This window comes from Astyanax mexicanus, chromosome 25 (genome assembly GCF_023375975.1).
Source record: "Astyanax mexicanus isolate ESR-SI-001 chromosome 25, AstMex3_surface, whole genome shotgun sequence".
NCBI classification, from domain to species: domain Eukaryota; kingdom Metazoa; phylum Chordata; class Actinopteri; order Characiformes; family Acestrorhamphidae; genus Astyanax; species Astyanax mexicanus.
The window spans coordinates 22,447,770-22,474,125 of record NC_064432.1 but is presented as its reverse complement, the minus strand read 5'-3'; the positions used below and the strand labels follow the sequence as shown (position 1 = coordinate 22,474,125).

Here is a 26,356-nt window from a genome sequence, read left to right as displayed (position 1 = left end):
ATTAAATCTACGTTCATTTAAAGTTTTAAATGACTGTGGATTAACTTTATTTTGTATTTTTTTATTCAAACTGCACCTTGAATGGGTTCCCTTGCACCAAATAAATATACAAAATATATTATAAAATAAAATGCTGAAATATTATTTTATTACACATGTAAAACTGTGTCTAGGGTAATTAAAAACACTTTTATGCTTTATTCCACAACACTTTACACTAAAAAAGTGTATTATTTTATTACACTAATAACAATACTTAATGTAATTAATGTAAAGTAATTAATGTTGTTAAATTGTTCAGTAATGTTTATACATATTATTAATTGAAACTAGGTAAGACATTATTAAACATTACAAAATTTGTCTTAACTAATAAATCTTAACTGGGGTCAGTTAATAACTAGTTGAGACATTTTCTCATAAGTACTGTTAGTGTTATTACTTTTATTGTGAAGTGTTACCCTTTATTCTTTTTATTAATGTTGAAAAGTTAAAGTTATTGGACCATTCTTAAGACAGTCACACTATATAATATTTTTTAGATTTGCTAAACAAATAGTTTACAGCATTTAAAATAATTTAATACATTTTTATCTGTGACAGATAAAAGCTTCAAGTAAAAAAAACCCATATGATTTTGTTGATCTATGTTGATGATCTTTTAGGAATAAAAACACAGAAAAACAGCAGACTGAATGTAGTCTTTTTTATTCATAGATAAGTACAGAAAAGACATAAAAGAGACTAAAATAGCCTTTTTTTAATACTTAAGATGTAAACACATAATTTAACACAAAATGACCATGATGAGACATTTGATACTAATGTCTTAATCTTCTGTTAAACACAGAGATTCTGTGTGAGAACTCGAGAAAACCAGTTTAACAGAGACTGTTATAAAGTGCTTTAAATGCTGGACCAATGATGAAAGGCTTATTCTCTCTGTAGAACTGGAGCTTCGTTATGATTGCACTGATTCTCGTTATCATCACCCAGTTCAGATTCAGTGAGAGTTTTTAGTTTATTTTAAGGGAATTTAAATATAGAGCAGCTTTGTGGAAAAATCTGTTGGTGGCACTTTGTCATGTTTGGTCTCGCTTAGCTTAGCTTAGCATAGCTTAGCTAGCAACAGCACCTCTGAGAGTAGAGCCTAGAGTACGAAAGGGGCTTTGTGGGATTACTAACATGATATAACGCGGCGTCACTGTCGCAACAAAACTAATGAGTAATTCCCAAAAGAAGTTTTACGATTTTAGTTCAAGACATTTTGGTTTTGGACCATTTTGGATTTCTACTGGCCCATTTCTTATGAAATGTTCAACACAATGTGTAAAAGATGCTGTCTAATGGTAAAACCAATATTTTAAAAGCAATCATTTAAAAAAAAGGCATTTGTTATGACAGTGATAAGAGGAATTTAACTGAAGAAGAGCAGATAAAATTTAGGAGCACTCTTAAAAATAAAGGTGTACAAAAGGATTCTTTTAGCGACGCCATAGAAGACTTTTTAGTACTTTGAGAGATGAGGCATCATCTTCTATGAAATCATTTAGGCTACGTTCACATTTCAAACCTTAATAATTCAGATTTTAAGCTTAAATCAGATTCACGATTCACATTTATAAATGAACTAAACTCAATCTGTCTATAATGTGAATTAATTAGCAAAAACATCTGAAAATGTTCAGGTTTGTCTTATCTGTTGTTTTGCCATATATTTTGGTGTTGTGCCGAATTCCAACTTCCTGCCAGAATCTGACTCCACTTAATTAACTACTATGTGTAGCAATTGCATGAAAAAGGGCGTCCGATTCTGGCAGGAAGACAGTATTTGGCATAACACACGTGCAGAAAAAAATGTGACTGTTCACATTCGTTTAACGTACCCAATAATCTAATAATATGTATCTACAATATGAACTAGGACCATGTAAATATGGATGTGACTCAAATCTGATTTGTTTTAGATTAAGGCAAAAAAATCAGATTTGATTCACTTTAGCTTTGGTAGTGTGAACACAGCCTGAAAAAAAACCTTTTGTAGCAGTTTTACTTTCAGGAGTGAGGAATATAATCCTGAGTTACTGAGTGGTGATTGACACATTTGGTACTTTTCCAATGGCTTGGTACCTACACAACTCAACTCTACTCAACTCTACTCACATATCTGGTACCAGGTACCTGATAAATGGTTCATTTTTCATTATCACAGTCTCTACTTGGCTCACTTAAAGCTGTGAGTCAATGGGTACTAAAAAAGGACCCGGTTTCAGGTATCAGGTACCAAAATCTAGTAAAATTGAGTTACGTTGTGTAGATACCGTGCAGTGGAAACGCACCAACAGCCTATAGCTAAGCTCTTTAGGCGTACTGGATTAAGTTCTTTTCGAGTCGAAGGCTATTCAAGAGGAAAACCCCGTGTTCAATCAACAAACAACCATCTAATGCGACGTCTACTACTGCACGAGAATCACAGCGAGACCACGGCGCATGGAGTCGTCTACAATGGTGCATGATATCCGATCGCATCTCCACAGGACAAGAGCATCCAGCTATACTGTCCCCAGGGCCCTGTGAAATCTGCTTCATTTTTCCCAAATTCAAAAATGAGCAAAATCATTTTAGATTTTAATTTTCCACAATCTGATCTTTTAAGTTTTTCTGTTGTATATTTGCCCTAAAATTTACAAATAAATTAAGAAAATGTAAAATATTTTTTTTAGCCTCAAATCTTAATTTGACAGAATCTTAATTTTACAGAACCATAATTCTGTCCTTTTTTTATCCTTATTTTTTCCGAAAATGAAATACATTTTTTTTTAATACGTTTTTTCTCCGACATCACAGAATTCACAGGGCCCCAAATCACATATCATATATCACATACAGTACAGTATCTGCCTGGTGGATCAGTGGATCTATGGATGGCAGACATCCGATGCGGACTATGCAGAACCTCTTGGACTGGTTTGGCACGCACAAAAAACGTGTCACGACATTTATACGATATTTAGTTATAGGCCTCCTTCTCCTGATCTGCTTTTTTTGTGAGCTTTTTTTAATATGAGATTTATTATAAAAACGGAATCTATATCAGTGAAGTCCCGCCACATCTCCCACAGCTCCCGCATTTCCGTTATCCAACCCTTTTTAAAACCACGACAGTAGGAAACGACAGTATGATCACACGCGTAACTGGAATAAAGCCCATGCTTCAGCTCTTTGTAAAGCATGCAACAAACACACTTCAAAGAAACCAGTAACCAACATCCGCAGACCTGTTTCCGTTTTTTTTTTTTTTATCAGTCATTTCCGTGTTTCAGAGTTTGCGGTGAAACTCGTGCACTGTCGCTTTCTTAACGTAACAGTTGTTCGTTCTGTTGTCCTTTATTCGTCCGTTTGTCCGTCAGCTTCCTCCCTCGCCGAACAGCAGTGGACTACTTCACTCTTTTTTTTTCTTTTTTTTTTACGGAATTACAAAAAATAGCATTTTGAAAACATTCTCCATACGTAATTAAAAGATCGGGCAAAAAACGGACGCTCCAACAGCGATATTAAAAGTCTGGCGTTGAAAGAGATGAAGAAGAAGTTAGGCCCTGATTTATCTTGAGTCTTGCTGGCAGTGTCAGATCAGATCTGCATAAATTCTTCACCCTTCAAGTTTCATGCTCGCTAACGTCGCGCGACGCCGCATCCGAGGGGCACCAGGCTCTTCCTCGCCGCCGCCGCCGCAGTGGATTCTTCCCCGTTTCCTCACGTTTTTGCATTGATTTGCATTGAGTTGAGTCTTTCAGTAGTGTGCGAAAAGTCCAGCGCCCTCTTCTGGGCACACACTCCCACTGAAACGCTATATAACAAAAAACACCTAAAATAAAAAAAGGTATGAAAAAAAATAATGACACTAGAGTCTTATAAAAACGGGCGTCGGCACGCGTCCGCTGGTGGCTGGTTTGGTGGTTTGATCACACCACGGTTTCCTTGGCTGTGGCGTCCATGAGGAAAGAGCTGAGCTGAGAAAAGTCCACCACCGCGTCGCTCTTGCTTATGGAAAAGTCTTTTAAGTGGTCCTCGTCACTTTGGTCCTTGGCAAAATTGACGAATACCTGGGAGAAGAAATGGATAAGAATGAGGATAGTGTCAAAAAGAGCTTTGAAAAAAATATATATGATATATAATAATATATAATATCTCCTCTTCAAGACCTGCTTATAAATGTAGTATTGGTTAAAAAAAACACAGTTTAAGTATAAAACACAGTGGATCTCTTAAATTAAACACAGAAAGGTTGCAGACACTTGCTAAGGTGTTGCTATGGGGTTGCTAGGTTATTGCTAATGCTATGGTTAATGGTTAATGCCCAGGTGGTTGCTATGTTGTTGCTATGTGGGTGCTAGACTGTCATTATATGATTGCTGATGGTGTTAATAAGTGTCTGTTAATAAGTGATGTTGCTATGGTATACCAGGTGATTGAAAAGGCATTGGTTGTGGTTGCTATGGTATACAAGGTGGTTGTAATGGAGTTGCTAAATGTGTGCCATGCTAAGGCTAAATGGTTCCTTATGTTCCTGGTGGTACCTTTTACTACATAGCTGCTACGGTATTGCTAGGTGGTTGCTATGGTGTTTTAAATGCATTATTTGGACTGAGGGGAATCTGCTACTGTAAAAGTCAGGCTCGTACTTGGTCTAGCGTGGTCTGTGAGACGGAGTAGTCCTCGATGTGCAGCTCGTCTTTGTTCTTGGCGAGGATGCTGAAGATCCGGGCGAGTGAGGACAGGGATGAAGGCAGCTGGTACTGCAGCATGTTCCTGTGCTTCTCCTTCAGAGTGCTGCCGGGCAGCTCGTGCTCGATGAACTTCATCACCGGCTCCAGCTGAGGGTCCGCTCCCGCCACCCGCAGCACGATGGTGTAACCGTCACCAAACCTGAACACCCAGAAACAACCCAGCTCCAGTTACTGCATTCATATAGTCAGATTATACAGTATATATAGACCTGTATCAATAATTAGAACCAGCTTCAGTACAACAGCAGTATGAAGCTGATCCATGTAGTGGCAGTAGGTGTACAGTAGAGCTGGATGTTTTTAGAAAATGTATTATGACTTGCATTTAAAATTACTAGTTTATTTAACACGGAAACTTTTTGAATTCTGAATTTTTGCTCAATAATGCTGATATAATTCAATGAATGCTAGAAATTTTCATGCAACAAACTCTAAACACGAAATTTAAAACTGAATGTTTTTTTTAATAATTCTGTCTCTTTCCATTACAATATTTACTGAAAACTAAGAATATTTAATATCCAGGCAGACATAACCAAAAAGGCAAAATGACATAAATTAGACTGCACCAGTAAACGTACACATTGTCACACCTTGCCTCTACAGACTAGTCCACCTTCACAAATTCAACTCCCAGAATGCACCACTCAGTCATGTGTCTCAGCCAGCCAATCGGCTATTACTGGTGTTTTTCCTCGAATATATAACAGTCTGTTTGTTAAGTGTTTTTTGCGAAGTATTGCCCCTGTTTATCAGCTGCATACCGAGCGTTATTCCATTGTTTATCTATTTCTGTGTATGACCTATTTTTTGGCTTTTGTCTCTGTTTCTTTGCTTCCCCATTTGGTTCTTTTGGCTGTTTTTTATCTGGTTTTGACCCTTATTTTTTCGTTTGTTGTTTATCCCTTTTGGTCAGCCTTGTTTCTGGTTTGTACTGATGTAAGTACTCAGATCAAGTTAGTTGGTTTAGCTCTGATTATTAAAGCTAATTAATAATTAGTAATAAATAATTTTTACTGCAAGCATCTCTCTCCTGTTTGTGGTGTCACACAAATAAAATGTCAATAAAAGGTAAAAGTAAAACTAAAGCAAAAAAATTTGAAAAAAACAAACATTGTTAAATATTTTTTGTTAATCATTAAATAACTAAAGAAGTAACCAAGTATTTACATTAGTTTTTTTTTTTCTTGTTTGTATTGGAAATTGTTCTTACCTGTTCTTCAGGTGCTGGACGCTGCCCATACAGCGGAACGTGCCGTTGACCATGATGGCCATACGAGTGCAGAGAGCCTCACACTCCTCCATACTGCAGAGGAAAAGGTCGTCAAAAAGGGATTTAATTTATTTACTTTTAGTATTTAGTAATTATCAATTACTGTATTTAATATTTTTTAAGTATTAATGTTTTTATAAACCACCCTTAATTTAGTTTATTTAGTTAATTAGTGATTTATGTTAAATCACATATTCACAATTCAGTGTAATTAGGTGTAATGATTACCTGTGTGAGGTCAGGACGACAGAGCGTCCCTCTTTAATGATGCTGAGGATGCAGTTCCACAGCGCTCGCCGGGCTTTAGGGTCCATACCAGTGGTGGGCTCGTCCTGTAACACAGAAATACAGTCTGGTTAGATCTTTAACCAGCTAGAATCATTATTAGTGGCTGATTAAACAGCAGCACAGGGTTAAATAGGCTTGTTTTGTATCTGGAAAAAGATGCCAGCCAGATTCAGGGTTGAATATGGTTATAGTATGTTAAGCCTTATTATTATTATTATTATTATTCTGCACTACTCTCTTACAGAATGCAGATTATTATATTAAAATTAAATCAGTTCTATCTATTAAAACATCTGAAAAACATTTCTGGAGAACACTCACCAAGAAAACCACCGGTGGACCCCCGATCAGTGCGATGGCAGTGGAGAGTTTCCGCATGTTTCCTCCACTGTAGCTCCCAGCAGCTTTATCCACATACTTCACCAGCCCCAGCTTACGAATCCCCCAGTCCGCCACCTGAGAGCAGAGATTCAGCACAAAATGTTAAAATCTGTCTGAATTGCTTAAAAAAACAATTATGTATAAGTTTAAAGCACTGTTTTACAGCCTGAATCTAAAACAGTCACTCGTCAATAATACCCCCGCCACCATGTTTAACAGCAGAGAAAAACCATTCATAATTGCAAAGCCTGAAATATTAAATAAACTACACCTATCAGTAAAATTATCTTAGTAACTGAATACAAACCTCACAGACTTCTTTTTCAGGCACTCCCCTCAGAATGGCGTAAAACTCCAGGTGTTCTCGGCCCGTGAGCAGGTCGTTAATGGCGTCGAACTGCGGGCAGTAGCCCATGTTCTGATGCACCTCGTCTATTTCTGTCAGCACACTGAAAGATCAAGCCAAAACAAATAACATTAGACTTTGATAACTGTTCATTTCCAACAGTGTTAAGAAAGGTTTTCATTAGCTGTATATACTGACATGCCAAAAGTCATGGGACTCAATACTAGTTCCTGTCCCTTGTGATGTCAAAACTTGAAACTCAGATTCGATTCATTTGTATCACAGAATATTTTCTCACATTTTGGTTCACAAAGCTGATCTGAGATTGCTTTGAATGTTTTGTACCCAAATGATTCTAAATGAGAGCTAAAAATCTGATCTCTGATTGCCACAGTTTAAAGTGATACAAAATATTATAACTGTTTTTTGTGGAGATATACAAGCATTGCATTGCTTTATTATTTATTGATCATAATTTCTCAAACCATTAGCATCTTTTAAATCGAAGGACCTTAAAAAAGAGCTGGGTCTGCTGCTGTTTGGGATCATTTTGAAGTTAAAGACAACCCCCCCCCCATACACACATATCACTCTGGTGGATGAAGATGATTCAAAAGTCTCAAGATTGAATCTTTTTCTGAATCATTAGATTTCATCTCCCAAAAACCTATAATAATTAATTTACAAAAACTAGAAGAAATATATAGAAGGTAATAGAGATGTATATGATTATTTTAAGCAAAATAATCTGCCAATTGTTTCAGTGTGGAGGTGGAGGGAAGAGGGGACCTCTTCACCACACAGACTGTGTAGATGAGGTGTAAAATAAGGTATTAAAAGTGGCAGGTTGGAAAATGGCGGGAAATTCGAACAAAAGAAATGCCAAACATGGCGTGTTCAACCAAAGGAGATCATTAAATCATCAGATCATTAGATCTTTTTCAACATAAAAGCAATTGTTTGTCTTTTCTCCCTTTTTTTCCTCTCTTCTTTTCTTTTCTTTTCTCTTTTCTTTTCTTTTCTTTTCTTTTCTTTTCACCCACTGTAATCAGTCACTCCTCTACAAAAGTCCAAAACAGTCCTGTGGTTTGACTGTGGGATTTATACTGTGTGCCACAGCTGAGCCTGGTCAGGGCTGATTACCGCTAGGGATTATGGGATTTGGAGTTTTTCGGCCCAGATCCACAAGCTCTTTCAGTGCAGTGTCCATGCCCTCTGCTTTTCTTACGCCAGTGGGATAATCTCAAAATTTCTAAATCCTTAAAATAAGACTTGAATCCTGTAAAAATCCCTGATTTTATTTCTTAAATTAGGACACAACAATCAGAATAACCTGACCTGTGACTTTTTGTGCATATTTTAAGTTCTACTGACTTAAAAAAAAATATTGAAAAATTCTTATAAGAGAAAAGAAAATAAGATTTATTATCTAGAAGTTAAATAATTTTACTTGCTATGATTTTTTTTTTTTGCAGTGAATATCATTATACTGCTATAATCTAACCCCTGGTTAAAAGTTCTCACCTCTTTCCAGCTAAATACGCCTCTCCTCCAGTGATGACTGAATCACCAGTCAGCATCTTGAAGGTGCTCGTCTTTCCAGCACCGTTCACCCCGAGCAAACCGAAACACTGCAGAGAGAAGAGTTTATATTAAAATGAATCTCAAAAACATATTAAAATATGTGAAAAATAGATAAAAAGCTGATTAAAAGATGGATGTAGATGTTCTTACCTCTCCAGGTGGGATTCCTACACACAGTCTGTCCACAGCCGGCTTCTGCTTCCTCTTATACACCTGCAGGAACGTCACACTATCAATTCACTGCTGGAAATCTGTAGCTTTTATCTATTCTCTAACACAGTGATATCTAAACTTATATGGCTGCAGGTGTCAGGAAACACTCCTTCTAATTTTACTGTTTTTTTTTTCTTTATTTGCATTATTTTCTACATTGTAGACTAATATTATGGGACATTGAAACTAAGAAGGGATAATTGCGCATCTGCAATTATAAAATAAGAAAAAAGTCTTAAACAAGCCAAAATATGTTTTATATTTTAGATTCCTCTAAGAAGCACTTTTTGCTTTGTTCTGTTTTTTGTTTCTATCTGTTCGGGTTGACCAGATGAACCACAGGATGGGTGGTTCCCAAGGTTTCATCCTCTTTGTATGAGGAGGTACTCTTAGCAAAGCTGCTTTGTGGCAGCGTTTGTTGTAAAAAGGGCTATAAAAATAAAATTTAAATTGAATTAAATTGATTTGATGCCAAATTTGCCCACGCTTGGCTTTATTCTCTCAGTCGGCTTCAATGGGTTCAACCTGAAATGGTTCTCCAACTGTTTTAAAGGAGATCTAGAGGTGCTGAGCTATTTTTAACTGCTTTTTCTTTACTCTATGCTTCATCTTATTCTAAACCTCCAGGGTTGGGTTTTTATTATTTCAGGTGTTCGTGAAGGAGAAACACTGTTTTTCTACAAACTAACTGCATATGTGCATACTAGTCTTTAATATTAATGAGAAGTCCAGCTCAACTTCTGGCTTTTACTGTGTAAGTCTTGTATGTCTTCCACAGTTTTTAAAGAGAGAGAAATGGAACTACGCTGACCTTGGTGAGCTGCCTGAGCTCCAGGATGTCGCTGTGTCCACCTCCACCCAGAATCCTCTGCCTCTCTCTGGCTACGTCCTCATCTTCCTCACCGATCGGCTTCAGATTAGCGCTAAATCCCCTGGAGACACAGCAGAAAGAGTACAGGTTATTCAGAGTGTTCCACGTCCAACAACTCTGATCTGTCTGCTAAAGAATAAGTGTCAAAAAAGTATACCACCTCCTACGTATAGCATAGCACCACCTTAGTAACCACCATCTATGTGTAGCATAACAACACCTTAGCAACCACCACGCAACGCCTCAAGGAATATCACAGGAACACTTACAGTACATTTTCCTTAGGAAATTCACTTTCTAGAATATACTTATGTTGTTTTTTTCTAAGTGCAATACAGTATATTTAATATTTAATTCTGAATGGGTGTGGCTTAGGGTCTTTACCTGGCTTTGATGCAGAACCGGTACTGGATCAGCACAGTGATGAAGAAGAACACCACGCCTTCCACAGCCATTGCAAAGAGGTTCTTGCCCACCATGTCCCACGCCAGAGGAGAACGGAACCGGTTCTCACCTGAGAACAAAACAAAAAAATGCGATATTTGAGTAAAATGAACATTGTTGTTTTATATAATATAAACTACGGACAACATTTTTCCCAAATTCCAAATAAGAATATTGTCATTTAGAGCATTTACTTTCAGACCTCAAATAATGCAAAGAAAACAAGTTCATATTCATAAAGTTTTAAGAGTTCAGAAATAATCAATATTTGGTGGAATAACCCTGGTTTTTAATCACAGTTTTTTTCATGCATCTTGGCATCATGTTCTCCTCCACCAGTCTTACACACTGCTTTTGGATAACTTTATGCCTTTTACTCCTGGTGCAAAAAATCAAGCAGTTCAGTTTGGTGGTTTGATGGATTGTGATCATCCATCTTCCTCTTGATTATATTCCAGAGCTTTTTAATTTTGTAAAACTTATTTAATTTTCCAACTCTTATTTTTTTCCAGAGCTGTATATTGAATTTGAAATGCTAGAAATGCCTGATATTTGATAATTTAGGAGTATTTTATCCTCTTCAGTAGATGAGATGATGTGAAGTATTGTATATATCATCAGTATTGTGATAATATTGATATTGACTATAGATCATATCCTACCAAATCTCTCCAGAGCATCAGCCATGGCCTGGTTCTTCACCATATCTATCAGCCCCCGGCCCAGACAGAAGTGAGGGAAGATCAGGAACACGTTCTTCAGTATATCGTTGATGCCACCGATCTCCTATAATTACAAACATCAAAGACGTTAGAAAAAGAAAGAGTATTTTATATGATGGTGGTTAGAAAGCGAAACTCAGTAGGAGTGCTTCAGAAGGACGATTATGGTCTGTACTCACATTGCTGCCAAAAAGCTCCAGCACGAACGTGGACACGCTGCCATTGATTCCAATCAGGATGTTGACGCTGGTTAGAACCACGTAGGCGGTGCTGGGGATCTTAAAGAAGAAGGATGCTGGATACATCAGAGGAGTGATGGACCACCTGCACATATAAATAATACACACACACACACATATATATAAATATATAAATACATGAAATAATCATTAAAGCAGAGAGACTGATCTGCCACAAGGCTGGTGGAGGTCTTACCCGTAGAGCAGCAGAAGCAGAGCCAGGACAGGCAGGTTGGTGGAGGAGACGTAGGCCTCCTGCTGAAAGCAGACGAAGATGATGATGACGAGGGTCGCCGGGACGATGTAGTTACACTGGAAGAGACAAAAAAAAATAACATGTCAGATCAATAGATGTTGATTCATGGTTGGATGTAGGTTGTGACGTCAGCTAATTAAAAACATCTAAAACTAACGTAAATTTGACAAAGATTAGATGCTGCAGCTGACAAAATCCAATGTCTTCCAAACATTAAAAACACCGTAAACTGGATGAATATTCCTAACCTTCACTTGATGTGACAAGCTAACATCATTATGTGCGGATGTATTTAATTCTTAATTAATCATGGGTGTGTTTTAGGCATAACATTAAATAAACCAATCAGTGGGTCACTTAACATTCCCTTTAAGAGCCAAGTGCACTGTGACTTTGTCAAATTGCTTTTTTTGCTATTGCTATTAAAAGTTGAAGTGTAACTCAACTCAGAGTCAAGAATCATTTCAACTTGAGTATAAAATATATCTCCTAATTTCCTGATGACTGTTTTTAGAAAATGAAGCAGGTAAACCCAAGAAGAAAGGAAAAAAAAAACAAACACATAACTGCTGAACGGGATCAAACCCGTGTCGTCAAGACTGTGGTACAATACACTACTGTTGCCCCGGCTAGTGAATTGGGACACAGCCAGGAAAAAAGGCCTTATAAGGAGATATACGGGCAGAAAAACGAGAACAGACAGAAACTAAAGTCAAGCTGAGCACGACAGAGAGACAGGAGAGGCATGTAAACAAAAGCTCACCAGAGAAGCGTTTTATTTTAATTTTTTTCATTATCGTTCATTATAGTTCAAAAAACCTCACAACCTAGCGGGCCGCCTATTACTGACCCTTGAAATAGAGTACTAGCATTCAGTCTTGCAGTATCCTAAAGTTAGGTAAAGAACCATTGCTAGCGTAGATTTCATTCCGCAGTAATTCTGCAGGGAGCTCTTACCATATCCCACACGAAGTTGGCGAGCCAGTAGAGGAAGGGCTGCACTCCGCTGATGAACTGCAGGTGCTTGGCTTTGTTCACTCTCTCCTGAATGAGGAAGACCACAAAGCTGGCCGGGACGAAGGACATGGCAAAAATCACGCAGATGGACACCAGAACGTCCACAGACGTGGTCATCCTGAGGAAATCAATAATGGGTACAGAGTGTAAGAGAAACTGTGGTGTAGTACAGTCACCCAGCTTACAGTTTCCGATTAGCAGAACATTTTCTGACCTATAGAGTTTACAATCTCTGTCAAGTTTTTATTTATCGCTGTTTAAACATTCTGGTAACATCACTGCAACATTATTTGTATCAGTGTTTTAACGTTTAGTTTAGTTACCTTTTTTTGTATAATTTTATTTCGAGTTTGGTTCCATTTTCTTCCCAATTTATACGGCCAATTAAAAAACCCACTCATGAGGACTCCCCCTATCACATTAGAGTGTCCCAACACCAGGAGGGTAAAGACTAGAACATGCCTCCTCCGATACAAGACAGATTACAGCGCACTCTGTCGGTTCTGATACAGCAGCTCACAGACGTAGCCTAGTGCTGATCAACATCACCCTTGGAGTGATGAGGGGAAAGAGCGGCATCTACTGTACACACCCAGAGAGAGCAAGGCCAATTGTGCTCTCTCAGGGCTCCGGCAGCTGGTGGTAAGCTGCATAAACAGGATTCGAACCGGCGATCTCCTAATCATAGTGGCAGCGTTTTACTTTTTGTGGAATGTTACTTTTTAATATTTCCACAATGTTAGTACTTGTCTATCTGTAAAATTGTGTGAAAATCTTTCTAACAACATTGTGGTACAAATCTTTATTTCATCACATGTTTTTTTAGAAGGTTTCTGGAATATTATTCATGATTTACGGGCAGTATTTTCCTTTTTTACTCACAGGGCGACCTGGGAGAGCTGCTCCTTGGTGAGGTTCAGGGGATGGTTAAAGGCTTTAATGGCGAACTTGGCAGGGTCCAGTCCAGTGGGCAGGCTGGTGCGCAGGATCCCGTTGTTCATCACGTTGAGGAAAGCTCCGATGCTGTGCCAGCCTTTGTTGTTGAACCAGATCTGCGGAAAGACAGAAGAATTAAATGTTTATAAAACGTTTCTAACCACAGCTTTACTGTAAAAGGCTTAGTTATCGAAACATACAGTAGAGCAGACTACTTAGTACTACAAGTGGATGAAGTTTTACACTGCAATTAACTTTAACAGGGTTGCTGATCCTAGCCTCCATGCATGAAGTAGTTTTAGCAGATTTTCAGAGCCACAAATCATTATTTTGTGCATTTTTGTTTGTTAACTTCATAATTAAGCTTACAGTGAATTAATGTTGGGTTTATGTATGAACTAGTTGAAAAATCCTGTTCCCTACTTGTGAAGTCAGAATTATGAGCATATTACTTTCAAGTGCTTTGTAAATGGAGCAGCATGGCCAGAGTAGTCAATTTGAGATGGCTTGAGTAATATATAACACAGTTCTACATCAGTTATTTATAAAAATGTAGACTACACTCTTTCAAATGTTGAAGAATTAGGTACCAATTACATCCAAAACTGACACTTAGAGCCCTATTTTTAGTTTAGGGCGTCAGTGTGTCTTTGCTATCGTAACGACAGGAAAAGTACAGCTTGTGTGGCTCAAAACACATACTCTTAATTAATTATGGGTGTGTCAGTGTGTCAGTTGCCATCGCACTTTAAGAGCCAGGTGTGCTCTGACTTTGGCAGATTGCTATTTTAACCTCAGAGTCAAGAAGCATTTCAACTTGACTATCAAATTCATCTCCCAATTTAATGATATTTTACATTTCATCAAATATGAGTATATCATTATGCTACGTTACGCTTTTACTCACAGGATTATATCTATGGTAAATAAACAGTAGGATCTTATTGTAATGGCCTGTAGGGGGCGTCAGAATAGAGTAAAGCAGGATTAACTGACCTTGACGTTGTTCTTGGTATCCAGGCCCTGGATGAATCCAGACAGGCTCTTCAGGAAACGATCGGCTGAAGTTCCCTGAATCACAACACCAGACTGAATCAGTAACACGACACTCCAACACCTGCTTATCTGATTCAAACTGTCGGCCATGACGGCTCATCTGCCAACAGCTCCGTCTGATCATCAATTAATCAGTGACTGAGCTGCGGCTGAGCGTTCATCTGATAAAACACTTACAGAACAATACACTACACACTGTCCCTGTCCAGAGATACACACGTATCTACTGTCTGTACAGAGCTATATATGTACAGTTAGTGTGAAAGAAGAGTTTAGAGTATCTCTTTTAATCCAGACTTATTATTTATACAGTGTTAAGAGCATATAAAAAAATATAAAATATATATAAAAATATAAAATTGGACAAAAATGTTGTTTATTGGACAATATTAATAGTATTTATCTTTATTTATATCTTTATTTATACAGGGTTCAAATGATGCTAAAATATAAAATTGGATAAAATAGTTGTTTATTGGAGAATATTAATAGTATTTATCTTTATATATATCTTTATTTATACAGTGTAAAGAGCAGCTGCAGGGTTCAAATGATGCTAAAATATAAAATAGGACAAAAATGTTGTTTATTGGACAATATTAGTAGTATACGATCAATGTATGTAGAATATTTGTAATGAATAAAATCTATGTATTTATAGAATATTTGTAATAAATGAAATATATGTGGAATATTTTATTAATGTATAAATTACACTTTTAATAATGAAAAAGTATTTTAAATTTTTTTTGAGACTTTTTAAGTCATTAAAGTAAGTTATGCTTAATTTACTTTTTTTTTAAAATCTACATCAAATCTTTTTTATTTTGTACAGAATCTGAAACTCACTCTTTCTAAGCTGAAACGCCTTCGAAGGTGAGAGATAGCGTCATGGACTTCATCAGCAGGGGGCATGGGCTGTGAACTTCTGGCACCCAATGAGAATCCTCCATACCTGTAAACAGCCAATGACAAAAGAGTTAGTGAATGGAGGAGGGGAGTAAAAAAATGCATTGCTTTTATGTGCTTTTATGGCATTAAATGTTAATATATTTAATGATTATCTATAAGAGTTGTCTATTCTGACTAGAATTATCATACTTAACCTGATTCTTAATGGAGTTCTTTTCGTCTGACTAAAAGTCTGACTAAAACATTGTGAAATAATAAAAAATATATATATTTGGAAGGAAAAATAGAGCTGATATACAAACCTGAATTCATTCACCCAGATCTTGTTCTTCAAACTGCAAAAAAATAAAAAAATAAATATCTATTGTAAGAAGCTGATTTACTGATATATGCATAATGCAGAATCACATATAGCATTAGATTTAAATGTATTATTTGGCTGGCTTGTCTTTGTATTGATTAGCTGACCTTTTGCCAATAATCTGCGCGTATGTTTTCACCAGGTAGTCTGAGATATTCCTCCCAGTCAGATTCTGCAAAGTGTCCGTCTGGCTGACTTTAATCTGTAGAAAATAACATACAAATAGGTTTTAAAAAAGATACAAAATCACAAAATAAGCATAATGCACTTATAATATCAGTCAGAATGAATGTAACAGATTATTGACCCTAGATGCAGACGCAGTTAATCAGTTAATAATGTTTGATATGTAGCAGTTAGCTCTTTAGCCCAGTTCAACCCTGTGTTTTTACCTGTGGTGGTGGCAGACCCCCGGCTCCTGGTGGACACTCCGGGAGCATCTTCTTACTGTGCTCACAGCTGCACTCGCAGGAGGGAGACGGGTGGTCCATGCTCCAGTTTCCAGTCACAAACATGTCTCTCACTGTCTCAGCGATCTCAGGCATCTCCCATTCCTCAGCTCGAATCGGACACGAGCCGTCTCTGTTCAGCGAGAGATTAATACAGGAATAAATTTATAGAGGATATGTTGGATTTACTTTAACCAGCTGTGTGAACAGTTTACTTAATCCAGTCTAATCCACAGGCAGCTATATAATAAAGAAAAAGTAGTCTAGGAGGGGAGCGACTACACACTGATGGTGAGGGAGGGGGAGGAGACCATGTCCAATAAGCAAATAGATGGCTTTTTTTTTTGGGAGATCAGGGTTGCATTGCCCATAAATACTTTTAAAACTCCAAACTCTCAGTGTCCAATGAAATAATTTTGTATATTTTCTGTATCAAGAGAGTAGCAAAGCCTCCAAACATGCATTTATTGAGTTAATCCAAAAACTCTAAAGTTTTGGTTGCTAACATAAGTTTTAGTGCATTTTAGAACCAATAAAATGAAGTAAAATAAGTGAAAGAATGGACTGTATAACTCACACAGACTTCGCCTCCTCCGCACATCGTTTACTGTAGGCCGGGCGCTCTGTTAAAGCTCCCAGTAGCTTGTTGGTCTGCAGGTCTTCTGGGGCATCATTGCTGGAATAGAAGCATTATTATTATTATTATTAGTACAGTACAGTTAATACAGGACACTGGCTTATGTAAGCTTAGGCTGTTTACATTACATTTAAGCAAGGTGGTCCGTACCTGACAAAAGTGAATTGCTCTTCATACATGCTGGGTTCCAGTTCCAGACTTGGGTATTTTCCAAACGGTGGGACGATCAGGCTGAAGATCAGGGCGACGCACACAAATACAGCAGGCAGAACAATCTGGAACGAGCATATTTGGTTAGATTTTTCATAATGAGCTTCACGTGAAGTTTCGGTTTCATCTTCTCCATCATTGCAGGAGATATCAAGGAGTTTCAATATCTGACAGCTGGGTTTATTACAAACACTTCATTTGAGCTTGGTGTAAAAAGGCCACATTATTCATTCTGCACCTATTTCTTTGGTTTGATACTAAGTTTCATTAAACTTCTATTTTTCTAGAATTTTCTTTGAACAGGAAGTGGATAGGTGCCTTCTAATTTAGTTTTGAACCAAGATTTAGCTCTATATCTAGTATCATATATATAAAAGTGGATTAAATTAGAAAAGAACATGTCAGATACAGATGAACAAAAATGGTTTTGATCCACTTTTAAAGCTCATGTCCAAAAGTTTTGGGGAAGGATTAAGGGCCCTCTTTGGTGAGTATAGGTAATTGCACCAAATCCAGGTTATGTTCAGTCAGTTAGAGAGAGAGAGAGAGAGAGCGCTGAGAGAGAGCTACTGAGCTCTGAGTTTCCCCTTCTGAAGTCTCCATTGCTCCACCAGCCGCTCGCGTTCAGTAAAACTGAGCTGGATCCTCTTTTAGAGGCTGTATGTGTGGCGTTAAGTATGTAAAGGCGTGTGACGTGGCCAGAACTACTGAGAAAAGCAACCAGACACCCCAGTGAGATTAGAATTAATATATTAGGCTTAGAAGGGATGGTCGTTTCAGCACACTGGTACCATTAAACACAATATTTTATCCCTTTTCCACTCAGAAATGCTTCTGCTAAATAATATGGACAGCCACTTTAAATTCTGTGTGAACATCAACAGAGTTCATACTAATTTTAAGACGCAGTATATCAAATTTAATACATACTATGATTAAGATGATAGACTTACTTGAGCAAAGAATCCTTTCCTAGACCGTCGGGCATACAAGAAGCGCTTCCAGAGCAAAGCCACAAACTGCTGCCTCTTCAGACTCCACCCTTTAACCTGGTACGACCCTTTACCATCAGAACCGCCCAGCCAGTCCGTCTCACGAGATTCTGCAGAAGCACGATTACCAGATCAGCATTGCATCTCAAGAACTGATACATTTGGGCTTATTCAATATAAAACAGAGTGATTTGACAGATGGCAGATGTGAAATGAACAGTACATTGAAATGGTGGTGAAATGAATGATGGGTAACAGAACTACCTGGATCACCTTCTGAGTCATTGAAATCAAAGCTGTCGTCTTCAGTAAACGGTCTCAGGCAGCTCTGATGGTCTCCACCAAATGCGTGTCTACGGTTCCTTCTTGAAAGAATGGTGCCATCTGGAAAGTGAAGGATAAGACATGTTTCTAAGTCCTGAGTGAGTTTTGAGGTCAAGCTCTATAAGAACTTCAATAAAGGTCAATAAAATAGTTTTTTTTTTTATCTTACCTGAAGTTTCAGCATCAACGCCATTGTCCTCAGCGACTTTGAGGAAAATCTGCAAGAAAAAAATATATTTAATCATTTATATTCATTGTCAATAAACATACGAAACAACTGGACTTTTTTAAACATATACCCCTACTGCAAAACCTGCAGGAACTATGTATTTATCATATGGTCGTGATAACTTTTATGTTTCAACTACTTTTCGAATCTGACACTGAACTACAGCTCTGGAAAAAAATATAAGACCATTTAAAAATTAAATTAAAGTTTCTTTAATTTTACCAAATTGAAAATCTCTAGAATATAATCAAGAGGAAGATGGATGATCACAAGCCATCAAACCAAGCTGAACTGCTTGAATTTTTTTGCACCAGGAGTAAAGGCATGAAGTTATCCAAAAGCAGTGTGTAAGACTGGTGGAGGAGATTCTGAACTCTTAAAACTTTATGAATATGAACTTGTTTTCTTTACATTATTTGAGGTCTGAAAGCTCTGCATCTTTTTGTTATTTCAGCCATTTCTCATGTTCTGCAAGTAAATGCTCTAAATGAGAATATTTTTATTTGGAATTTGGGAGAAATGTTGTCTGTAGTTTATAGAATAAAACAGCAATGTTCATTTTACTCAAACATAAACCTATAAATAGCAAAATCAGAGAAACTGATTCAGAAACTGAAGTGCTCTCATAATTGATTTAATTTTTTTAGGTACCTCCTCCAGTGTTGTGTCTGCGATGCCGTAGCTGGAGATGCCGAGGTCAATGAGGCGATCGTCAATCTCGTGGAACAGTTCAACGAAGGCTCCGTCCTTGGCTGCTTCATACGGCAACACATAAGTGAGCTCGTGACCCAAGTCCTCCGCCAGCCTGGCAGATGGGACGTGCTTGAAGATCACATTGGAGATGAGGGAGACATCTAAAAAAAAAAGGGGGACGAGGAGGAAAGACTTAAAGATTAAATAAGTGATATAAATATATATAGAGAGGAAGATGAAGGAGCCCAGAAGGACTACAAGACGGATGGTGAGCTGGCTTATATTTTAAAACACGAAAGCACTGAGCTTCAGCTAAGGTTTGCTAACATTATCAAGCTAATTTATCACAAACATTCGTTCATATCTTACCAATGGTGGTAGTTTCACTCTCATGGTCCGAGCCCAGTCCAGCATCAGAGCTGCTCTCAGACACGCTGTCCTCCTTCTTCAGGCTGTTCTTGGAGTAGGACACGGTGCTGCTGGAGTTGTGGCAGGAGCTGAGCGAGAGGTCGAAGTCCCTCTTGACCAGGGTCAGGTAGTATCCAGTTCCTAGCTGTGTCTTGAGGAAGAGGGAGGAGCCTACGCAGCACAGCTTTCCATGGGAGATGATGGCTATACGGTCACCCAGGATATCAGCCTCGTCCATGTGGTGGGTGGAGAGGATGATGGTTCGGCCTGAAATGGTTGAAAACGATGACAACCAGGTCAATTTCATCATTTGTTTTTTTAGTTTTATGTATTTTAAACATGTAAAACAATGTAAAGCATATTAAAACTATATAAATGCAAGTGCTCGTGGATATAGATTCTCTATTTGTATCATTTTACTCAAATTTCTCCCCAATTTAGCTGATCCAATTAGCCCACCCACTCACTAGAGCTCTCTATTTCATTTGCGATGTTCCCGACACCACCACAAATTGTGCTCTCTCTCAGACTCCGGCTGCTGATGCTGAAGCAGAATATTTCCCAGGATTCATAGATGGTACTTTTTAAAGCTATAAAGGTCATTTCTATATCACATACCTTGACGATATTTTAACAGCAGGTCCCAGATGCCCCTGCGTGCGTACGGATCCACCCCAGCAGTGGGCTCGTCCAGAATCACAACCTTTGAACCTCCGACGAATGCCAGAGCTACCGATAACTTCCTCTGCATTCCACCTGTAATAAAGAAATAACAATGATTTAACACAAATAACACACAGGTCCTGTTTAGAAGAATACATTCTATATTATATAATTAATAGATTTGTGGTAGAGGTGGGAGATATAGCAATATTTTATTGTATCTTGATACACAATACACTTTTCTGAGCATAAAATAAATAATACTGCCTAAATAAGACTAGATAACACTGAAGAACTGCACAGTTTGTTATAATAAGACTATGCTTAATTGGATAATAATCAGCATATGTTAATATAAATTCACTATACTGAATAGGCATTCATAATATGGACCAAAAATAACATATATAACAATATTTCAGGGTATTTTTGTAATAATGATATTCTTGGCAACACATAATGATTAGTAACTGCAAGAAAAAAATGATCACAACCAGGTTAATTTCATATATATTTTTGGTTTTTATGTGTTTTAATCAACTAAAACAATGTAGCGCTTATTAAAAATATATATAAATGCAAGAGTCCATAGATATAGATTGTCTTTTTTTTATATAATTCTATGGGTGGAAAATATAGCAATATTTTATTGCATCGTGATTCACAATATACTTTTCTGAGCATAAAATAAATAATACTGCCTAAATAAGACTAGATAACACTGAAGAACTGCACAGTTTATTATTATAATAAGAGTAATTAGACCTGTTTGATTGGATGTTGATCCGCACATTTTGATATAAATGTATTATACTAAATAGGGATTAACCATATGGCTTAAAACTAACATATATAACAATGTTTCAGGGTATTTTTGTAATAATGATATTCTTGGCAACATATAATGATTAGTAACTGCAAGAAAAAAAGATCACAACCAGGTTAATTTCATATATATTTTTAGTTTTTATGTGTTTTAAACAACTAAAACAATGTAGAGCTTATTAAAAATATATATAAATGCAAGTGTCCATAGATATAGATTGACTTTTTTTATAATTCTATGGCAATATTTTATTGCATTTTGATACACAATATACTTTTCTGAGTATAAAATAAATAATACTGCCTAAATAAGACTAGATAACACTGAAGAACTGCACAGTTTATTATTATAATAAGAGTAATTAGACCTGTTTGATTGCATGTTGATCCGCACATTTTGAGATAAATTTACTATACTAAATAGGGATTAACCATATGGCCAAAAAATAACATATATAACAATATTTCAGGGTATTTATATGATAATAATATTCTTGGAAGATATAGTAATTTAGTAATTGCACAAATATACAATTTAAATACTGAATACCACCTATACCGTGATATGGATTTTTTTTTATCTTTTTTTTTATCACAAATTATTATAATGACATTATCGCATACAATATAACACACCCCCTACTACTTGTGGGCAGTGTCCAAATATTGAGTTCACACACCTGGGCTATTATTAGGGTGTCCACTTTTCTTTTTTTTAATTTAGAATATCCAAATTACCTGATCTTCATGTTTTTTTTTGGACTGTAGGAGGAAACCCACGCAGACCTGGGGAGAACATGGAAACTCCACCCACATATGGACTTGTGTTACGCCCTCGCTATGTTTTCCTGTGTTTTCCCCGTTTCCTAGTGTGTTTCTCTAGTAATTTTCCGTCACGTGTGTCTAATTTGTAGCTCCGCCCCTCGTTACCTGTCTCCCCAGGTGTTCATTGTTTCATGTTTAGTATAAATAGTACCTGTTAGTCTACGTTTGCGGTCGGTCTTTGCACCTTCCTACGTTGTCTGTCACGTCACGTCCTAGTTATAGTTTTGCCAAGTTTCTAGTTCTTTTGTTAGTTTGTATTATTTGCTTATATCTCGTGTTTGTTTATATCCCTTGTTTTGTATATATTTATGTATTTATCCTTTGTATATATATCCCTAGCCCTGTTTAGTTATTATCTGTTTAGTTTAGCTACTTATCTGTTTAGTTTAGCTCTTTGTTTGTTTTCCCTGTTTGTTTATGTACATATTTATATTCGTTATTCCCCTGTTTGTTTATTTGTTTATTTGTTATTTATTAAAAGTCTGGTCTTACCCGCATTTAAATCCGCCTCCCGTCTCATCCCAGCGTTACAACTTGAACCCAAGACTCCTGAGTACTGAGAGGCGAACGTGCTAACCACTAAGCCCCCGTCCTATCCAATAAGGTACTTTTAAGGTATGTTTCTAGCTCTGTTTTCCGATGCTTACCTGAGAGCTGGCTGGTTTTGGATTTGCGTTTGTGAGGCAGGCCGAGGTCTGATACTATCTGATCCATCTCAGCCTTCACCTTCTCCTCAGACAGGCCCTTCAGACGAGCGTAGAACCAGATGTGCTCCTCCACCGTCAGCCTGGAGTCCAAACCAGCAGCACAGGATTCAATCATTACACATTACAGGATATATACTGATTCTATACTATTTATTTCTAACTAATCAATAAAACTAATGATTTCTTATTGAATAGATATAAGTATACAGGGATACACACATGCTGAAGAGGACGTTGTGCTGTGGGCACATGCCCAGGTTCTGGCGGATGGCGCTGAGATCTGAGCGGATGTCTTTGCCCATGATGTAGGCGGTGCCGGATGTGGGCGGGAAGAGGCCAGTAAGAATGGACCTGAGACAGAACACAATAAGGAATTATAATAAGAAAAAAATATACACTTATTAAATAATTGAATTTAATATGGATATATACATATACACACTGTGTATTATTGGAATACACAGCATTTTAAGTAGGGATTTTCCATTGAATGCAAAAAAATAGTCTATGTAAATTAAGATTTTTTTTTTTTTAAATTGACCCTCTATGTAGTACTGCCAATAGAATAGGACAGGGTGTAGGGTAAAGGGGTATTGAGCATCCAATACTTTATTCTGGGATGAGGCAGAGACTGTAAAAAAAGATGGACGTCGTGTCGCCGTTCCCATTCATTCTATGAAAATGAAGCCAAAATCTTCCGCCATGTTAGCGATCCTGACACCCGGTTCTGCGCAGTAGAGTCCAGAGGAGGGAGAAAGCCTGTGGAGAGACAGCCTACTCATTTAAATAACCCCGCCCCTGAGGGCTGCCTCGAGGTCACAGGCTGCGGAGTGGAGCGGAGAGGACGGTCTGTTATTGGTCCCGCCCATAACCAGCCCTTTTACAATAACCACACCTTTTTTGAATAGAGCTGAATAACGTTTTAAAAAACGAATTCTGTGGGGATATAAAAATGTGACACTATAAGCAGAGGTTACACTAGCTGCTGTATTTAAATAATGGAGGTAGAATTACAGTATATTGGAAAAAAAACGTGATTGAAAGTTGTCTGTTTTTTCATTGAAACCTATGGGAATGGGTGGAGTTACACAGCTTTCTGAAACCGAACAGCAGGGGGCGCCCGACCTGTGGTGGCTTCACTTTTAAGAGACGATGCTCTGTCCAGCTATATACCGTCAATGGGATGAGGTGATGAATGAAGTTCTCATCCAACACTCTGACCTCACTAAATCTGCTTAAGTGGCTGAATGCAATTAAATCCTCACAGCAATTTTAAATCTCTAAAATCTATTAGAAAACTGCCCTGGACCAACCAAAGCAGGATATACTCATTTTAATGGCCTTAAATTAAGAAAAAACAGTGAACAAACAGTTGTTCCGACTGGAATGGTCCATTTTCTATATTATATATCATATAAACAGAATACACTGTATAGAACACAGCAGTCTTACATGGTGGTGGTCTTTCCCGCTCCGTTGTGGCCCAGGAAGGAAGTGATCTGGCCCTCGTAGAAGCCCAGAGTCAGTCCGTCCACCGCCAGCTTGTTGCCGTGTCTGTACACCTTCACCAGGTTCTCGATGTAGACGCCAGGCTCCAGATCAGAGGGTACGTCCTCGATACAGAACGCTTCTGCGTTTTCCCTCTTGTTGGTGGTCTGTGCTGAAGTCCAGCCACATTTCTCTCCACACCAGTAGGACTTAGTGAAGGGGAAGTACCAGGGGCGGGGAATACCGTACTGACCTGAGAGGAGAGACCATACATGAAATAAACCTTTGTAGGACCTTTATTTTCAAGTTATATTAGAGTTTTACAGTTACAGCCATTAATGACTATAATATGAGCAAATAATTAAAGGCCTAGGAACTTTACAGTACAGTATGAATAGTCTGAACTGATTTCTGATCCCTGATATGCCTGCAATTCTGAACCACAGACACAAAAAACACAGTGAATATTTACAGTACAGTGCTCAGTAACAGAGTACAGTCACTGGATGTGTTTGCTTGTACAGCACCTAGCAAAGAACAGAGCAACCGCTGACTCAACACACACTTATTATATAAGTCAGTGGGCAGCGGCTTCCGCACCTGCAGGCTAGCTTTTTATTATACGTGAGGTTTTGCTTATTCACAGCCAAAGTCATTCTAAATACAGTTGCTGCACTTAGGGAAAGAACATAATGAAACCCTATTAAACCAAAGATAATACCAATGATTAATAGGTGCTTAATAAATCTGTTTTTCTATTGTTTTATTTTTGTGGTGTGTAGCAAGCAAAACAAAAAAAATGCAACTTTACAAAAGGAAAACAAAATCAACTTTTAATGCAATTAATTTTGGTTATATTTTTTTTTAAATAAATTGATAATTTATTTCCATTTTCTCCCCATTTTTATGCTAGGCCAATTGTCCCTCCCATTCATTTGCTACTCAGTTGTTACTAGTGATGCCACAACAAGGAGGGTGAAGGCTAGCACATGCCTCCTCCGATACATGTAAAGTCAGACTCCGCCTCTTTTCCAACTGATACATCAGCTCACAGACGCAGCCTTGTGCAGATCCACATCACCCTAGGAGTCATGAGGGGAAAGAACACCATCTACTGTACCCCACCAAGAGAGAGCAAGGCCAATTGTGCTCTCTCAGGGATCCGGAAGCTGATGGCAAGCTTCATGACTTGGATTCAAACCAGCGATCTCTCGATCATAGTGGCAGTGCCCTGAATTTTTGAGCATTTCTATTGGTCTAATTATTTTTTTCACAATAGAAACAACAACTTCCAGATTAAATTTGTGGCACAAAGTTAAACTATAGGTCTGTCATGTTCCATTACTTTTGCCAAGTCTCTTAGTCTGGAACTACAGTTATGGTGTAAGTATGACAATTATTGGTGACCCATATGCTGCAGAAAACATCCAGCGAGCTCCTTTAAACTCATTATAGAGCAGATTACCCGGGAAGACGGCCTCGATGTACCAGGTCATGACAGCGTAGAGCAGAGCGTCGAACAGCATGAGGGAGATGGAGGTAGTGAGGCTGTAGCTGTCCTCCTCCAGCGGGCTGGAGAGCAGGTTACTCCACTGAATGCCCACCCCCTGCTCCTCAAACAGCGCAAAGTACTCACAGCCGAAGCCGAACGCCACCGGCGACAAGAGACTCTGCAAAAAAGACAAATAAAAAAATATATGTATCTCTATGAAATCTTTTTTTTTTTTTTTTTTTTTTTTTACAAATTTCCTTTTATTTTCTTTTATCTGTGTCAAGATTAAGGCAATTATAACTGTTATGGTTACATTTTAGCAAATAATCTGTGGTTCATGTGTTTTGTGAACCATAGGGGGCGATCCATATGGATTACAGATTGTGTTAATGGATTACCAATGCTCTATAGGTGGCGAATCATATGGATTATTAATGGTCTACAGGTGGTGATCCATATGGATTACCGATGGTCTATATGTGGTGATCCATATGGATTATTAATGCTCTATAGATGCCAATCTGTATGGATTACTAATGCTCTATAGGTGGCGATCCTTATAGATTACCAATGATCCATAGGTGGCGATTCATATGGACTATTAATGGTCTATACGTGGTGATTCATATGGATTACCAATGCTCTATAGGTGGCGATCCTTATAGATTACCAAAGGTCTATAGGTGGCGATCCACATGGATTACCAATGGTCTATATGTGGCGATCCT

General features: G+C 37.8%; 1 protein-coding gene across 2 annotated transcripts in view; it reads right to left on the bottom strand.

The window, feature by feature from the left end:
- Positions 1 to 692: 692 nt before the first annotated feature.
- Positions 693 to 26,356, bottom strand: part of abca1a (ATP-binding cassette, sub-family A (ABC1), member 1A) — a 61,667-nt gene continuing 36,003 nt past the window's right edge. The window contains exons 17-48 of one of the 2 annotated variants that reach the window (XM_022667238.2): positions 25,602 to 25,806; positions 24,101 to 24,389; positions 22,868 to 22,999; positions 22,589 to 22,728; positions 20,247 to 20,384; positions 19,590 to 19,895; positions 19,179 to 19,381; positions 18,468 to 18,516; positions 18,239 to 18,358; positions 17,936 to 18,084; positions 16,923 to 17,047; positions 16,713 to 16,811; positions 16,079 to 16,268; positions 15,794 to 15,888; positions 15,628 to 15,660; positions 15,263 to 15,368; positions 14,354 to 14,428; positions 13,304 to 13,473; positions 12,362 to 12,539; positions 11,345 to 11,460; positions 11,089 to 11,233; positions 10,850 to 10,973; positions 10,128 to 10,257; positions 9,684 to 9,804; positions 8,810 to 8,872; positions 8,600 to 8,706; positions 7,037 to 7,178; positions 6,670 to 6,804; positions 6,289 to 6,392; positions 6,001 to 6,093; positions 4,683 to 4,926; positions 693 to 4,103 (exon numbers count right to left, since the gene is read on the bottom strand). In XM_022667238.2, the coding sequence (XP_022522959.2) occupies positions 3,963 to 4,103; positions 4,683 to 4,926; positions 6,001 to 6,093; positions 6,289 to 6,392; positions 6,670 to 6,804; positions 7,037 to 7,178; positions 8,600 to 8,706; positions 8,810 to 8,872; positions 9,684 to 9,804; positions 10,128 to 10,257; positions 10,850 to 10,973; positions 11,089 to 11,233; positions 11,345 to 11,460; positions 12,362 to 12,539; positions 13,304 to 13,473; positions 14,354 to 14,428; positions 15,263 to 15,368; positions 15,628 to 15,660; positions 15,794 to 15,888; positions 16,079 to 16,268; positions 16,713 to 16,811; positions 16,923 to 17,047; positions 17,936 to 18,084; positions 18,239 to 18,358; positions 18,468 to 18,516; positions 19,179 to 19,381; positions 19,590 to 19,895; positions 20,247 to 20,384; positions 22,589 to 22,728; positions 22,868 to 22,999; positions 24,101 to 24,389; positions 25,602 to 25,806 (4,467 nt within the window). In that variant the 3' untranslated portion in view covers positions 693 to 3,962. The remainder of the gene's footprint in view (positions 4,104 to 4,682; positions 4,927 to 6,000; positions 6,094 to 6,288; positions 6,393 to 6,669; positions 6,805 to 7,036; positions 7,179 to 8,599; positions 8,707 to 8,809; positions 8,873 to 9,683; positions 9,805 to 10,127; positions 10,258 to 10,849; positions 10,974 to 11,088; positions 11,234 to 11,344; positions 11,461 to 12,361; positions 12,540 to 13,303; positions 13,474 to 14,353; positions 14,429 to 15,262; positions 15,369 to 15,627; positions 15,661 to 15,793; positions 15,889 to 16,078; positions 16,269 to 16,712; positions 16,812 to 16,922; positions 17,048 to 17,935; positions 18,085 to 18,238; positions 18,359 to 18,467; positions 18,517 to 19,178; positions 19,382 to 19,589; positions 19,896 to 20,246; positions 20,385 to 22,588; positions 22,729 to 22,867; positions 23,000 to 24,100; positions 24,390 to 25,601; positions 25,807 to 26,356) is intronic. The other variant, XM_022667239.2, reaches the window with a different exon arrangement.